The following is a 14,988-nucleotide window of genomic DNA, read 5'->3' on the forward strand; positions in this document are numbered from 1 at the left end:
CGACCACTTTAGGAGAACAGAAAGCAAAGGAAAATATAAATATATATATATATATATAGTATCAGCGATCCACACGGGCGACGCGTTGTGTGCAGTGTGACCTGACACGAGACACCGCAGCAAAAACGCGCACGATTACTACAATACATATATTCTGCACAGTCAATTAGCAAGTAAGCTAAAGGATTACTGGTGTTTCCTCTCCTCTGTACTGGAATCAAAGAGGCAAATAGTAGAAAAAGGAATCAATCAGTCACGAATAAAAAAAGCGTAGGCACGCTGGAAATATCGTTGCTTACCTTTGGCTACAACAAAGAAAACCTTTTTTTTCCTCTCCACACGCCCAGCGTCATCTGGTGGTTTTAGGATCATTCATTTTCTCATTTCACATCATCTCTTCTCTCTCTCTCCTTTTCACGCGTCTTCAAGAGCATTGAAGTGGGATTACCGTCCTTCTACCTGTGCGCAGTGTGCGAAAAAGAAGAAACAAACCATTCAGAGCAGCCAATATTGCTGAGCCTTCAATTAGGACGCAACGAAGCCAGTTTTTCCTTTCATTACGGAGCTTCCACTCATCGTTCGCTATTAACTCCGACTCTCATCCTTACAGTCTTTGTTATCTAGCTTTTTTTTTTTTGGTCTGGCTGTATGCTGTTCGGGGACCTCAGTGTCGAGGTCAAAAAAACACCAAAAAAAGAAGAGAGAGAGAGGGAGGAAAATAGATAAATAGCTGTATAGGGCTGAGTGGAGCTTTGAAACTGGAAAACAGCGTTACATCAAGGAAAAGAAAAGGAAGGGATACATCTACCTGAGTCGCCAAATCAACGATTGAAACGAAAACGGTCTGCCGTTTTTTCTTTCCATTTTGTCTGTTTCGCTTTTTTTATTTATTTCCTTCTTTCGCCTTTTTTTTCTCGTGTTATTGCTGTTGTGACCATTTCCTTCGCACGCCGATTTATTTTTGTTTGTGGCTTTTTCTTCTTCTTTCCTTCTCTTCTTCGTGCTTTCTTCTTCTTTTTTAAAGAGCCCTTTTGTTTTTCTTTCACTTCATTTTTCCTCCTCTAACGTCTAAACGCTAACTTATTAATACCTCTCTTTTCCTGCGCGCGTGCTTCGCTCCATCAGCGCTTCTTAAATTCGTTATTGTTTTACGAAGTTCCTTCTCCTCCTTGAGTGCTGTTCTGAGTACGTGTACCAAATCAAATAACCTTTCTTTTCTCTCTTGTGTTTCTTCGTATCAGACGATCATTACTGAATATTAGCCGAAAATAAAAGGGGCGATTATTGAAGATTTTTTTTCTGTTCCTGGAGAATAAGGTTACTTCTTCTAGATCATCCAGACTGAAGAAAGCGATCTGAGAGCCCTTCGGGTTCTACGGACATAGTTGGTTCTGCTTAACAGTTGTAAGGCTCAGAATACACTTTTCAAGGACAGTTGGCTTTTTTCTTCTTCTTATCATTGCCGAAAGAAGCAGTCAACGCTGAGAAAGGAACGGTATGCGTTGTATCCCGAAAGTAAATAATTAAACCGAGGTAGGACTGATAAGATCATTATTTTTGTTTTGTTTTGTTTCATTATTTGTTCCCGTGAGCGAGTCTTCTGAGCACACTGTCTGTTTTTGTCTTCTGTGTGTTTTTGTTCACCCCTTTGTAGTGGTCATCTTTGAATAGTATCTGCGAAACGCCACCCAAATCCCTCTTCCCCACTCCCTTCTTCGCAACAGCGCTTCTCAGTACACCGACGATACACTGCACCAGTTTCAAGCAGGGGAGAAGGGACGACTTTGCGCTCACTACGAGCGGAAGCGAAATCAGGGACCCTTTTTTTTTTTGCAACCCCTCCATCCGCACCGCAGCACAACGGCGTCTCTATTGGACGGAGTAGGCACCTCGCCGCCGCCGCCGCACCCGCCGCCGCAGCCGCCGCAGCCGAGCGCGCACCCCTACCACCGTTCGCCCAAGACAAACGGAGGCAGCAGCGCCGATTCTCCACGTCGTGCTGCCTCTTCACCGGACAAACGGGGGAACGGGGCTGACTACGTTGAGAGCGAGGCAGCGAGAATGCTGCCCGATTCCTTGGCGAAGGAGGCCGCCAACGTTGGCTATAGCAGCGGCATTAGCAGAGGAGGAGCAAACTCCGGTACCAGCGCAGTGAGCACGACGAGTACGAACACCACGCAAAATGCAGCGGCGAGCGGGTCGTCACGTCACGTGGTAAAAAAGCCACCTAGCACAACGACGGCGGCTGCCGCCCTGGCCGCTGGCTCACGCGGCTCCCCACCGATTCTCATGGGCAGCGGTGGCTCATCTAGTCCGGCAGGCAACAGCAGCGGTGGCTCCTCCTCCAGCACGGGGTGCGTGCGGTGGTGCATGAACGTCGCACTGCAGTCTTTCACCGGCGAGCCGTGGGCAGTGACGCTGCAGCCCGCTGCAGAGGACGACATTGTGTTGAACGGGTCGTTCCCGGGTAGTCCGGCGGACTCTCCCGTCCTACCCCCCGCCCCCGCCCCCGTCCACCCTGCCGCGACGACCACCACCGCGGCGGCGAACAGTCGCCAGCAGCCTCCCCAAGGCGGCGGCTCTGGAAATAGCATCACGAGCGGCAGCTGCAGCAACCGCAGCTCCCCCGTGCACGGCGCCGGCGGCACCCGCATGAGCCCGTCGATGCTGCGCAGCGGGCTACAGCTGGCGGCGATCGACTACAGCGAGCCACAGGTGCAGTACCCGGGGGGCCCAATGCTGGACGCCGCCACGTTCGGCTACGATCCGCAAAGCGAAGACACTGCCGCCCTGCACCAGTGCGTGCTGGCGGTCAACAGCCCGCCCGTCACGTACGGTGTGGACGACCTGCTTGGTCGCATCACCAACGTCGAGTTCATCGCGGAGCAGAGCAGCCCGGAGGAGACGGCGGCAGGGGTGCCGATGCACTACCGGCTCGCCTCCTCGCTGGAGCCGATGCTCAACGCGACGCTCAACCCAGCCATCACGGCCGTCATCGACCACTGCGTCAGCGCCATGGTGCTCGTATACGGCGCCACGCAGGAGATGAAGCAAATGGGTCTGATTGGCACACCGGAAGAGTGCGGCCTCCTCCCGCTCGGCATCCGCTGCATGATGGACCGCTTTCTCGAGCGCAAGGAACAGCAGCAGTCCAAGGCGTCCACCGCCGGCGGTAACCCCAAGTCCTCCCCCGAGAAGGCCTGCGGCGGCCAATCGGTGCTCGCCTCTCCGCCGCTGCACCCCTCGAGCAGTCCATCCTCCCCGCACGGGGGCGGTGACGACGCCGCCTCCGACGGTGAACGCACAGAGGGCGGGCACAGCCGCTCCGCGACCTCGCACGCCTACAGCTTTGTCTTTCCCTCCATCGGCTCTCGCCACCACCGCTTTGCCCGCATGGAGACCACCTTCATCGCCTTTGACTCGACCAGCGTGGTGGATCTGCTGGATCTGTCGAACAAGCGGGTGGAGCTCGTGCTGAAGTTGGCCCCACCGCCGACGCCGTCCGCGTTCGAGGAAAAGGCAGACGACGTGAATGCGCCGTCGAGCTCGTCGGCCACCACCGACTCTTTCGTGCTCAACGCCCGCGCGATGCCGGTCGAGAACACAAACGACGCTCTTTCGGCGCTGGACGTCGGGCTAGAAAATTTATCGCGTGCGCTGGAGCTGGCGCTCCTGCAGTCGGAGTCCGGCTCCTCGTTGCTCTTCTCCCTGACAGCGTTCACCGACGCGTGCCGGTGCGCCACGATGCACGTCCTCTGCCTCGCAGAGGACCCCGCCGCGCAAACCTGGCTCGCCTCCACCGTGCAGGCACGCAGTCAAGCCATCCCCCTCGGCGAGGAGCAGAGCTGGGCTTCCATCCAAAACACACCGATGCCACCCCCTTTGCACCACCACGCCGCGACGATGCTCGTGCCTGCCTTGTGCTTTGGCAACATGTTTACCTCCGTTTTAATCTGCGTCTACAACTCAATTACGGCGCTGAGTCGGCTTAATCGTGACTTGACGTTTGCCGTGACGGGTTACCGCATGCGCACCATCCCTCGCGTGACGTTGGCCAGCTCGCGGCGCGGCCTGAAGAAGTTGCCGCCCAGTTGGGAGGAGTACTTCACGAACGACGGCCGCCGCTACTTCATCGACACCACCACCCAAACTACCACCTGGGAGGACCCGCGCTTCACCTACCAGCAGCGGCTCTCACACTCCGGCAGCTCGCAAGGCGGCAGCCCGGGCGGAGGTAGCAGCGTCGGCTCCAGCCGCGGCGGCGTCCTGCAGCACCGGCCGAGTCGCATCGGACTCGGTAGTGGCGACAAAGACTTTCTAGCGAATCGCCTGCAACCGGAACTGCACAGCAGCAGCAGCAGCACCGTTGGCGGCACCCCGCCCACCACGAATACAAAGGCGTCTTCCAAAACGCAATCGCCTCGCATCGGTGCCACCGCGGCCGGCTCGAAACGCGCCTGTCCCAGTGACGAGCCGCTTGATATTGGCATCGTAGTGGTGGACACGATGTGCCGCCCACGCGTGCTCATCGACTCCAGCAACCCACGCTTTGCCCAGCAGTACGTGGAGCAAGAACAGTTTCTACGCGAGAAGCAGCACGAGCTAAAAGAGTCGATGGAGGCGATGCGCCAAGAGGCGGCGAAGAAGAGGGCTGCCGCTGCCGCTGCTGCATCAACGACGGTGGCTTCACACGCCGACCCCACCGGGCATACTTCCTCCTTCGCTGTTGGTGGTGATGGTCTAGAAGACAGCGACCCAGCGGTGGTGTCCGTCACCGCCGCACCCAGTGAGTGCGTGCAGACCATCGCTGACCCCGTCGCACCGATGCGCTCGTCAGACATCAGCGACACGCCCCTGACGCCCGTCAACGGCATGATTGGTCTAGACGACGTGGACGATGAAGAGGTGTCCTCGCTGTGTCGCAGCAGCACCGCCAACATGGACGACTTCATCTTCGAGAACTCCGACGAGGACGATGATGAGAAGGAGTTGGAGGCCCCGCTGTGGAGTCAGACGGGGCAGTCCGCAGGGCCGACGCCGTCCGCCAGCACCGGTGGTGACGGCCGAGGCGACCTGTCGCACGCCGGCAACAACGCAGAGGCCCGCTTCTATACCAACGCGCTGCAGGAGCAGGCCATCGGCGTCATTGAGATGACGGCGAGTGCGACGACGCCCTCGGCCAGCTCGTCCGTCACCGGCACCCCGCTTATTGGGAGCACCGGCGTCAACAGCAGCGGCATCGCCGGCGCTCCAGAGGGGCAGTTTGCGGGGGTGACGGCGGAATTCGGCGCGCCGAGCAGCACGATGGCCTCCGTGCCACCGGAGGTGCAGGACCTGGAGTCGCTGGTCGATGAGTTCACCGCATTTTACCGTAAGGCGTACTCGATGCAGCAGCGCATCGTGGAACTGGAGGCGGAGCTGAAGAAGCGCAGAGCGGCGTCGCAGAGTCCCAAACCGTTCCTGTCATCATCTACCATCACAGCTGGCGAAACGAGCTCGACGTACGACATTGAGCAGGAGATGCGAAAGGCAGCGGCGGCCTCGCCGTCGGCCAAGGTTCGAAAAGCGGTGCTTCCTCTGCTGACGGACGTGGGTGCCGCCGCCTCCGCTGGTAGTAACAGCGGTGGTGCCATTCTCGCTGCGTTTCAAGAGGCGCTTCGCCTTGCTTCTCAGTCTTCCATCAAAGCTGAACAGCAATGAGAAGATAGAGGGAAACACGCTTTACAACGTACGGATGCTGGAAAGAAAAAAGACTTGCGAAGGGTAAAGATGAAAAGTGGAGGTTTAACGCAGATCTACCTCTCGTCTTTCTTCTCGCGGCTTCTTAATCGATTCGTGCTTTTCGAAATGCGTTGCGTCAGAACGTGCTGTCCTTCCTGTACGCATTGATGAACGCACAGGACTATCCACGTCAGTGTGTGCGAATCGTTTTATGGGTCTTTTGTTTTGTTGTGGTTTACTACACGTGGTCATGATATATAAATGTAGCAGTTACCCCGTTTGTTTTGATGTGGCGTCTCAATTGTTTTTTTTTTTCCTTAATGGGCTCGTTTCTGACTTGTCATTTGGTTTATTATTATTATTGTTTTCGTTCCTTTTTTTTTGCTGATGTGCTAGTGTGGTTCATAAAAGTCATTTTTCGTGGTGCACCGCTCGTGAGATAATCACTTTAAAACAGCATGATGGAGAGAGAGCGATTGGAGGCAGCAATAGACGCGCTTTTTCCTTGTCCTCTCCCTCCAAATCATATTTCGATAAAACAACGTTGGATTGCTGCTAGTTTCTTTGCCTAACACTGCCTCATTAAGAATACTTGCTCCATTACAGTATGCTCTTTCTGTTTACCTGTGCTTGAAGTGCATGATTCTTCTCTGTCTCTGTTTTGCTGTCTTTACGTTTTCTTCCCTTAAGAAAGAAAAACAACACACAATCAGCATTCTGTTGTTGCTGTACGGTTCGTGTTTCCGAGCAGAAAGCAAGTTTTTTTTTTCTCGTTTGGAACTAGAGAAAAAGAAAGAAAGCGTTTTACGCTGAGTGCGTTGGCCGAATGATGTCTCGTTTATTCCGCGAAAAGATTCTTATCTACGTTTTACTGGTAGGCGGCGAAGCTGCAAAGAACGGTACTCTTGGTGGAGGCCAACCTTTTTCTTCTTTACGCCATTTCTGCAGCGTGCGAGGGGGAAAAAAGGTTCTCCACACGCCATTGCAACTCTTTATTCATCAAGTTGCGCTTGCAAGTGTACTCTCCCTTCTACGCCTTGATGGAGGCGCCATCGGCCTTTTTTTTCTTTGTTAGATGCATATCCAGCGTCACCTGATGGGCTTAAAAAAGAAACCGATTTAAAGCTCATGCGGGCCGGCGAACAGCACACGTCTCCACGAATGCACAACGCGAATATATATATGTTTTCTTTCTGACTTTGCTATTTCATCCAGCACTTGCGTACCTTGTTTGGGTGTGGTCTATTTTTATTATTCTTCTGCAGTGTGCATCAACTTGGTGGTCATTAACTCCCTCTTCCCTTCTTATCTTGACATTTTCTTTTGAAGTTAGAGCGCGAATCGCCCAGTTGTCTCTTTTTTTAATGGCGCTTTTTTCCCTTCGCTTGTAATACACGTGCTACGCTAGTGAATAAAATGGTTTGTTTTTCTATTACTATTTTTTCTTCTGTTGTGGACGCGCCGGCGCAGCGTTCCTCTCTCTATCTCCAATTTGTATTTTACTGTTTTCATTTATTTCTTTTGTTTTTGCAATTTTGGCACTTCAACGCACATGCTGCTTTCTCTGTTTCAGCTTTGCTCGATGTTTCTTCTCCTCCGTTATTTCTACTCCCCGTCTTCGCCGCCCCCTTATTTTTTCAATGTACAGGTCGGTTTGGAAAGGATTCGTTCTAAAAAATGGAGCTGGAGAGGACAATTAAAAAAAGGGCAAAAAAAAGCACACACCCTAGATGTAATGCTAAATCTGCCTTCTGCCGTTTATTTAGTATGATTTATCTTCACACCGCACAGTAACGCGCGCTCTCACTCACATACCCGATGAGCTTCTGATCTGCATTTTTGTTCTTGCTTTGGCCGGTGTCGACTCGATTGTCTCACTGCCTCGTTTCACTCGTGTGTCGCGGTTTGCGTTAAAAAAAAAAGAAAAGTGGACTGCCTTGACAAGTGTATTTTCGCTGTTCTGAACTAAATATTGTCGCTACATTGAGTGCCTTTTCTTGAATGGCGTGGTGAAGCATCGATGAGGAAGCGTGTTTAATCACCGCTGCTGCTTTATGTGTGTAATCGCTGTGCGTCTGCGTCTCTGTGCTCTTATGCGTACTACATATATCTATTGTTGGTTACTTTTTGGTTTCGATCGGTTCCGTCTTTGTCGGTTCGCAAATATCTGTGTGGCGTACATGGCACAACCCTTCTGCTATACATTTTTTTTTTGTTATTTCTCCGATTTTTCGCCACATTTCTTTTCTATATTTCTGTCATCTCAGAGCGCAATGGAAGAGAAAGGAAAGATGGTAACTGGCAGGCTATTGGAGATCCTTCGTGTAACGGTCGGCTAGTACGGCTTTTGGGTGCCGCAGTACGGTTACGTCTCTCACGCTTCTGCTGCCTTTCTTGACAGCGGGAGAAGCGAGTGACGTGCGCGCCAGTGTCTTCATCTCTTAAAGGGAAAGAAGAGCCGCGCCAATTTCCGCCTGTGTCGTCCCTTGCCTGACGTTCGTGTGTCACCTTGTTTTGTAGCCGGCAGTCGGTGTTCTTGGTGTTCTGCGATCGCACCTGCAAGACTCGCTTCGAGGCGCATGGTCGAAAGGCGTCCGCACTGGATAGTGGGAGAGAGGGATGAGATGAGGGGTGTTTATTTCTTTTTCTTTCTTGATTTTCATGATATGTGCAAAGACAAAAACAAAGGCGCTCGTGGTGGAGTGCAAATCGCGTGTTTGTTGCGCGGTTGCTGCAGGCGCACCCAAAAGGCTGTGCCACACACAGTGTCGTGCTGATAGCGTATCAGAGTGCGCCACCGAGATGAATACAACCAAATAACAATCACAAGAAAGAAACCATGTGGGTGAAGGCTGTATCCAACTTTCGTTGAGCTCTGCCAGCAACGCGCTTTACTACACTAATGGTGGTTCAACTCCACTTGGCGGCGCCGTTTTGGGCTAGCGTTTTGAACCCCAAATAATGCGCTTTCTTTTTCCCCGGTCTCGCAGTTTATTCTGCCTGAAACCGTCATTTCAACGACGCACAGTGGGAGGGCTTGTCCGCCGAGTCGCTTGCGTCGGCGAAGGCGTTGTCCCACGTGCGGAAAGGCTCGTCGCGTTGCGCCTCAAAAGGCTGCCAGGCCAGAACCATTGCCCGACTCTCCAACACTCCTTCTTTTTCTTGACCCTTCCTACAACGCAATGTGTTCTTTTCTTCCGCAACGATGCTCGCCTGCTAGCTCTTCATGCTGTAGGTGTCGCGCCTGCAATACTATTGTGGTTGCTTTCTCATTTGCCAGTCGCTTTCCGAGACCCTTTTTAAAAGAGAAATATTATTCTCATCATTCCCCTCTTCTTTCGCGTTGTTTTGCGGCTTCGTTTTCGAAGTAGAAGACCAAGAATTCACCTTTTCGTTGCTGCTTTTCTCCTCGCTTCCTCGCTTCCTCGCTATCCTTTTTCATCACCCTTTAGCGGGTCGAAGAGCGCAACATGCACGCTCTCTCTCGCGACTTGCAGATCTACGCCAGCGATAAGCGGCGGCGGCCGGCGATCGTGTACCAGCCGAACATGACGGCGATCTCTGCGAATCTGAAGGAGTTGTTTGAGGCGTCCTTCTGCGACCCCGAAACAAGCGACTTCCTCACTAAATCCCGCGATGTGAGTCTGTGGAAACTGATGGTGGGCGATTTCCTTTCTCTCTTTCTCTCTCGCACCACTGCCCACGGCCTGGTCGGTCGCGGTGGCATGTTTGTGTACTCAAACGAGCAGGTGCGAACGCTGCTGCGGCCGCCACACACACCCGCCTCGGCGCCGCTGCCCCCGTCTTTCCAGTGGGACACGTTGCTCGACATCGGTGCTGGCGACGGTGGCGTGACGGCGAGGATGGCGCCCCTCTTCCGCAAGGTGTACGCGACGGAGTTCTCTGCCTCGATGCGCTGGCGGCTGCGTCGTCGCGGGTACGAGGTGCTGCCACACGAGACCCCGTTTGTGGTGAATGCTGCTGCGGAGCCGGTGGAGCGCCGCTACTTCGATGTGATTGCGTGCAATAACGTGCTCGATCGTGCCGATAAACCGGAGACGTTGCTGCGTGACATGCGGGACTCCTTGAAGCCTGGCGGGTTCCTGGTCCTCGCGGTTGTCTTGCCGTGGTGCCCGTTCGTGGAGGACGGTCCACGACAGAAGGCGCCGTCGGAGAAGCTGCCCATGAAGGGCGGAGAGTGCTGCAAGGGTGCGAGTTACGAGGCGTCGGCGTCGAAGCTGTTTGAAAACGTGCTCATTCCCATGGGATTTGAGCTGGTGCGTTGGACTCGGTTGCCGTACCTCTGCGAGGGGAACCTACGCAACGAGTACGCGTTGTTGAATGACGCTGTGTTTGTGCTTCAAAAGAAGTCGTCTGCCGCTTAAACGCTAAAAAAAAACCAACAACACAATACTAATAGTTGATGTCTAAGAGGTGAGCTGTTGTTGCTACTGAGAAAGAGTGTGTGACGGTGATAATGAGTTGTGCGTAGTGTACTTCATGTAAGGGGTTGTGGTGGTAACTGTGGTGCAGGTTGGCGAACATGTGTTGTGTGCGTGCGCAGGCGTGTGAGAATGCGTGCGAAATGTGATGAGCTCAAGCGAACAGTGACCAAGATAGGTAGAACTCACTGTTTTCGTGCGCATCAATAATAATAGTAGTAACTACACTATTAAGCTTTCTCTTTAACTTGTTTGTTACTCGTCGCGCCGTTTTCTTTTAATTCGTTCTTTCGTTTCTCTTTTGTCGGCTGAAGCAGCCCTATTTTCCCCCTCCCCTACACCGTCCGGACCGTCCTGGACGATTTCCACCCTTCTTTCTGCTAATCCCACCGCTCACCTTTTCTTTCTGTGCTACGCAAACAACCATCCGCTCACCTCCGACGGCGGGCAGCGCTACCTCGTCGACCTCCACCTTTCTTGCTATTTTTGAGTTTCTTCCTTTTGCTGCAATCAGCGTGTTCTTTTACCTTTGTCTCCTTTTCCTACGGAAACTGTGGTGGAGGAAAGCGTGCATGAGATCACCGAACACGTTTTTCGTGGCATGCGGGTGATCTGATAAAAGTCGGGTTTTCTCCTCCGCGGTTTCTGTCGCGGGCCTCAACGACGCGTCGCACGTGAACAGGGATGCCTTCTTTGTTGTCGTATTAACGGAACGCTCTCACTTGTTGACGTGAACAACGAGTCTGCTGAAGTCAATACCTCAAAGAACCACGATGGAAGGATCTTCGCGTTAATCCCAATGTCTTTCTTTGCGCGCTAGAGGAGGGGGGGGGGGCGGATAGAGAGATAGAGAGAGATAGAGGAGTGGAGAGGAAAAGCAACGCACGCTCTGGGTGCAATCTTTTTCTCCTTCCAGCATAAGTAATCGATCGCTCCTCGTGTGTTCACCTATTTCTCACTTTCGGATCCGCTGCTCGCGATCTTCAGTAGCACCGAAGACTGCTTGCTTCCTCTACGCTCGTTCTCCGCTGCTTTCCTTCCTTTTCTTCAACAACAACAACATATATATTTTGCCTGTGCAAATTTTCACCTGCTTTAACTCACGTTGTCCCCCTCAAAAAAAAAAAAGGAAACGCACAATTTGAGCGATTTGAGAGACGCTGTGTCTGCACGACGAGTTGATTGCCTTTCCTCCCCCGCTGACGCACTCTATTATTATTATTAATATTATTTTCTATCACGGTGCCTTTAACGCGAGGGCAAAGCAGACAGATAAAAAAGAAAAAGAAGAGAGAAAGATATGGCCGCTCCTCCAATGCCGCCGGGCAAGATGCCGCCGCGCCCACCCGGTGCGAAGCTCATGCCGCCGATGCCGCCGGGCTTCAAGGCACCCCCCATGCCACCCGGCAAGATGCCGCCGGTTCCACCAGGCATGAACCGCCCAGGGGCCCCACCCATGCCACCAGGGATGGTGAGGCAGCCGGGGCCTGCTCACGTCGGTGGACCACCGCACCCCCACTACCCCGGCAACACCGGTGCTCCCGCTTCTGCAGCTCCGCCGCCCACAGCAGCGCCAACTTCGCAGTCCGCTGAGCCATCTCAGGCTCCCCGCTATCTGATGCCCCCCGGCGCAGCAGCAGGGGAGTTGCCAACGCTGTCGCCCAATGCGATGGCCGCCCCTCCTCAGCCGCCGTCGGCGTCACAGCACTACCGCGGGAACTACGGTGGCGACTACGGCGGCCAGTACGACGGCGGCTACCCCGCGCAGACGGGCCGCTACAATCGTGGTCGCGGTGGTGGTCGTGGGGGAGAGCGCTATAACCGCGGCGGCTACCGCGGTGGCTACGACGGCGGATACGATCGCGGCTACGATCGCGGCTACGATCGACCGGGTCGTGGTTATGACCGACAAGACCGCGGCCGGCAGTACAACGCGCGTCGCCGCGACGAGCCACAGGAGAACCCACCGATGCGGGAGCCGACGAACACGGTGTGGGTCGGCAGCTACGACCCGGCCTTCCACTCTCGCTTGATGCTGTGCCGCGCCTTCTGGCCCTTCGGCCGTGTCATGCAAGTCGCCGTGCACGAGGGCAAGTCCTACGCGTTTGTCCACATGCGCCGCACAGAGGAGGCGAAGGCGGCCGTTGACGCCCTGATGCAGAGCCGCGAGCTGGGGCCCGCGATCTTTAACTTCAGCAAGCATCACGACTACACCGAGGAAGAGATGAACCTGCCGCACGACCCCAACGTGGTCGAAGAGCCGCCGCTGGAGGAGCCGTCCCAGCAGCACCCCCAGCGTCAGCAGTACCCCCAGCAGTACCCGTCGCAGCCACCGCCACAGCAGCAGCAATTCCAGCCTGGAGCTCGTCGCCCCCGCGAGCAAGACGAGTACGAACCGCGAGACTTCCGCGACGTCCGCGATGGTGAGGCGGCCCCGCAGGAGGCGCTGCCGCCGCCCCCGCCGCAGCGTCGTGCCCGCGGTGAGCGGGACGCGAAGGAGCCGTCGAACGTGCTGTGGCTCGGCAACCTTGTCCCCTTCATCACCAATGAGAAGTTGGTGGAGATCTTCGAAGTCTTCGGCCCCATCTCACACGTCTCCCGCCTGGGACGGTCCAACATGGCGTTCCTCACCTACGACACGGTGGAGCAGTGCACGATGGCACTGGAGACGATGAAGGGACGACCGATTGAGGGGGTGATGCTCAGCATGAACTACGGCCATGATGCGCAAAACAACAACGATTCGGCACGTGACGGTGGCAGCGGAGCTCCTGGCGGCCCGGGGAACAGCTACAACAGCGTCCCCCTCACCGCGGATGGCATCCCAGTCAATGAGACGCCGACGAACATCATCTACCTCGGCAACCTGCCCTCCGACGCGGACGCCCAGGAGGTGGAGAACTTGTTCCAGCCGTTTGACGGCTTCATCTTCAGCAAGTACGTGGAGGCGAACAACATCGGCTTTGGCCACTTTGACAGCATCGAGACGGCGCGCATCGCACGCGCGGCGCTGACGAACGCTACGGTCAAGGGCAGCCCCATCCGAGTGAGCTTTGGCAAACAGAACCACACCTACACGATGGCGGACCGCCGACGCATCGGGGAGCCGGCCTCCGACCTCGCGGCGGGTGGAGACTTCAATCTTGACGCGATGATGCGCGGCCCTGGTGGGCAGCTGGACGGGTCAAGCGGTGCGCTGATGGCCGGGGCGTTCGGGAGTGGCGGCATGGGCGGCGGCGGCGCGTTGATGCTGCCTGCAATGGGCGGCGGTGCTGCCGGTGGGACCGATGCAGCAAACGGCAATGTGTATGCCAAGGTGCGGCCCCCGCCCGAGATGACACTGGACCACAGGCTGCAGTCCTTGATGGGCAGCACCTACAACAACTGCGGCGCCAACGGGCTTGAGATTAGCCCGAGCCAGATCCAGGCGGTGTGTCTCATGGTGGACAACTGCATGGGGGAGTCGTCGTACGAAACGCTCCGCGAGGTCCTCGCCCTCTACTCGCCGCTGCGCTCCGTCCACGTCTTCAACGTCGTGGCGAAGCGGATGAAGGAGTTCGCGGATGACCCGCACAAGCGGCTGCTGGTGCTGTACGCCACCACGCACGTCATGCTGAGCGCCAACACCGAGTACGTCCGCTTCACCGACGCCGTGCTGAATGCGTTTCTCATGGTGCTACTGGTGGCGAGCGAGGGGCAGACGAGCAGTGGCATGGACCGCCTCACCTCGATCATTGAGAGCCTGCAGCAACACCCCTTTATCGAGAAGAAGTCGAGTGCGGGCACGGAGTACGAGGCGGAATTCCGTGCCCAGCTGGAGGAGATTGCGGATCGTGCCAAGGCAGAGCAGGACCTGCGCTCTCTCGTGACCCGCCGTCGTCGTCGCGCTTAGATCGAGTGACGTGTGGTGAGTGTGCGATTACGATGACACGTATGGATCATTGTAGTCGCATTGCTTAGCGCGGAGCTGTTCTCGTAGCCTCAACGGGGTTGCGTGGTGCCCGACCCTCTTGTTTTGCTCTTTCATGTCTTCCTGGGTGTGGGCGTGTGTTTCTTTCCCTTCGAGCTCGACGTTCCGCTCTATGGCGCTACCTTTGAAGTGGGCCGATGACTCATGGCCGCAGGCTTTCGAAGATTGTTCTCGTTTTGGTTTCACGCTGGTGAAACCGCTTTGTCTTCCTTAAACGGTGATGTTCTCTTTAATGTGTTGTGCGGTGCGTGTGCGTGAAAGGATGTTCTTTTGTATCTATGGGACATAACAAGAAGCAACGATGCTCCACAATGCAGCTGCGTTCGCGACGTACGCTCTCTTCCTATATGTAATGGCTGGGTGTGCGCTTCTGCACGTAAACTCATGTAATGGCTTCTCTCCCTTCTCTTTTCATGCGAGGTGCGACTAAAGGGCGCCGCTGTCTTCTGCCCAGTCCTCGTTAGCTTACACCTGCAAAACTGGACGTATTTGTTTGTGTGTTTGTGTTGTGTTGCGTGCTTGCGGCTGCAGTGATGCGGTATCCACGGCAGCTGTTGTGGAGTACCGCCCAGCTGCTTTTGCACGCATGCTTCAAAGACACCTGCAAGTACTTATTGGGCTGCAGGAAGCTGCAGATGCTTGATGCCAATGACGCACGCCATGTGTCTAGGTGACCCTAGCGCGTGACACGTTGTATAAGAAGAAACGAGTAATGTTGTGTGGTTTCATGCATGAAGAAGGTGTACACGTGCTCTCTCTTTCTTTTTAATAATCTGCTTCCCTCTCACGTTCTTGCGTCTTTCTCATGCTTCCTTCTCCTTCCTTCGTGTCGTGAATGTCTACTTCGTATCCTCT

General features: G+C 54.9%; 3 protein-coding genes across 3 annotated transcripts; all 3 read left to right on the forward strand.

The window, feature by feature from the left end:
* Nucleotides 1-427: 427 nt before the first annotated feature.
* ABB37_02825 (hypothetical protein) lies at nucleotides 428-5,700 on the forward strand (the record flags this gene model as incomplete). The annotated part of the gene is made up of 1 exon (XM_015799956.1): nucleotides 428-5,700. The coding sequence occupies exon 1, from the start codon at nucleotides 2,062-2,064 to the stop codon at nucleotides 5,698-5,700; it is 3,639 nt and encodes a 1,212-aa protein (XP_015661558.1). The 5' UTR covers nucleotides 428-2,061.
* A 3,239-nt stretch (nucleotides 5,701-8,939) lies between these two features.
* Nucleotides 8,940-10,106, forward strand: ABB37_02826 (putative mitochondrial DREV methyltransferase; the record flags this gene model as incomplete). Its single annotated transcript, XM_015799957.1, has 1 exon — nucleotides 8,940-10,106. Exon 1 carries the CDS (start codon nucleotides 9,192-9,194, stop codon nucleotides 10,104-10,106), a length of 915 nt encoding a protein of 304 aa, XP_015661559.1. The 5' UTR covers nucleotides 8,940-9,191.
* Nucleotides 10,107-11,290: 1,184 nt separating this feature from the next.
* ABB37_02827 (putative RNA-binding protein) lies at nucleotides 11,291-14,055 on the forward strand (the record flags this gene model as incomplete). The annotated part of the gene is made up of 1 exon (XM_015799958.1): nucleotides 11,291-14,055. Exon 1 carries the CDS (start codon nucleotides 11,464-11,466, stop codon nucleotides 14,053-14,055), a length of 2,592 nt encoding a protein of 863 aa, XP_015661560.1. The 5' UTR covers nucleotides 11,291-11,463.
* Nucleotides 14,056-14,988: the final 933 nt, after the last annotated feature.

This window comes from Leptomonas pyrrhocoris, assembly GCF_001293395.1.
Source record: "Leptomonas pyrrhocoris isolate H10 chromosome Unknown, whole genome shotgun sequence".
Taxonomy (NCBI): Eukaryota; Euglenozoa; class Kinetoplastea; order Trypanosomatida; family Trypanosomatidae; genus Leptomonas; species Leptomonas pyrrhocoris.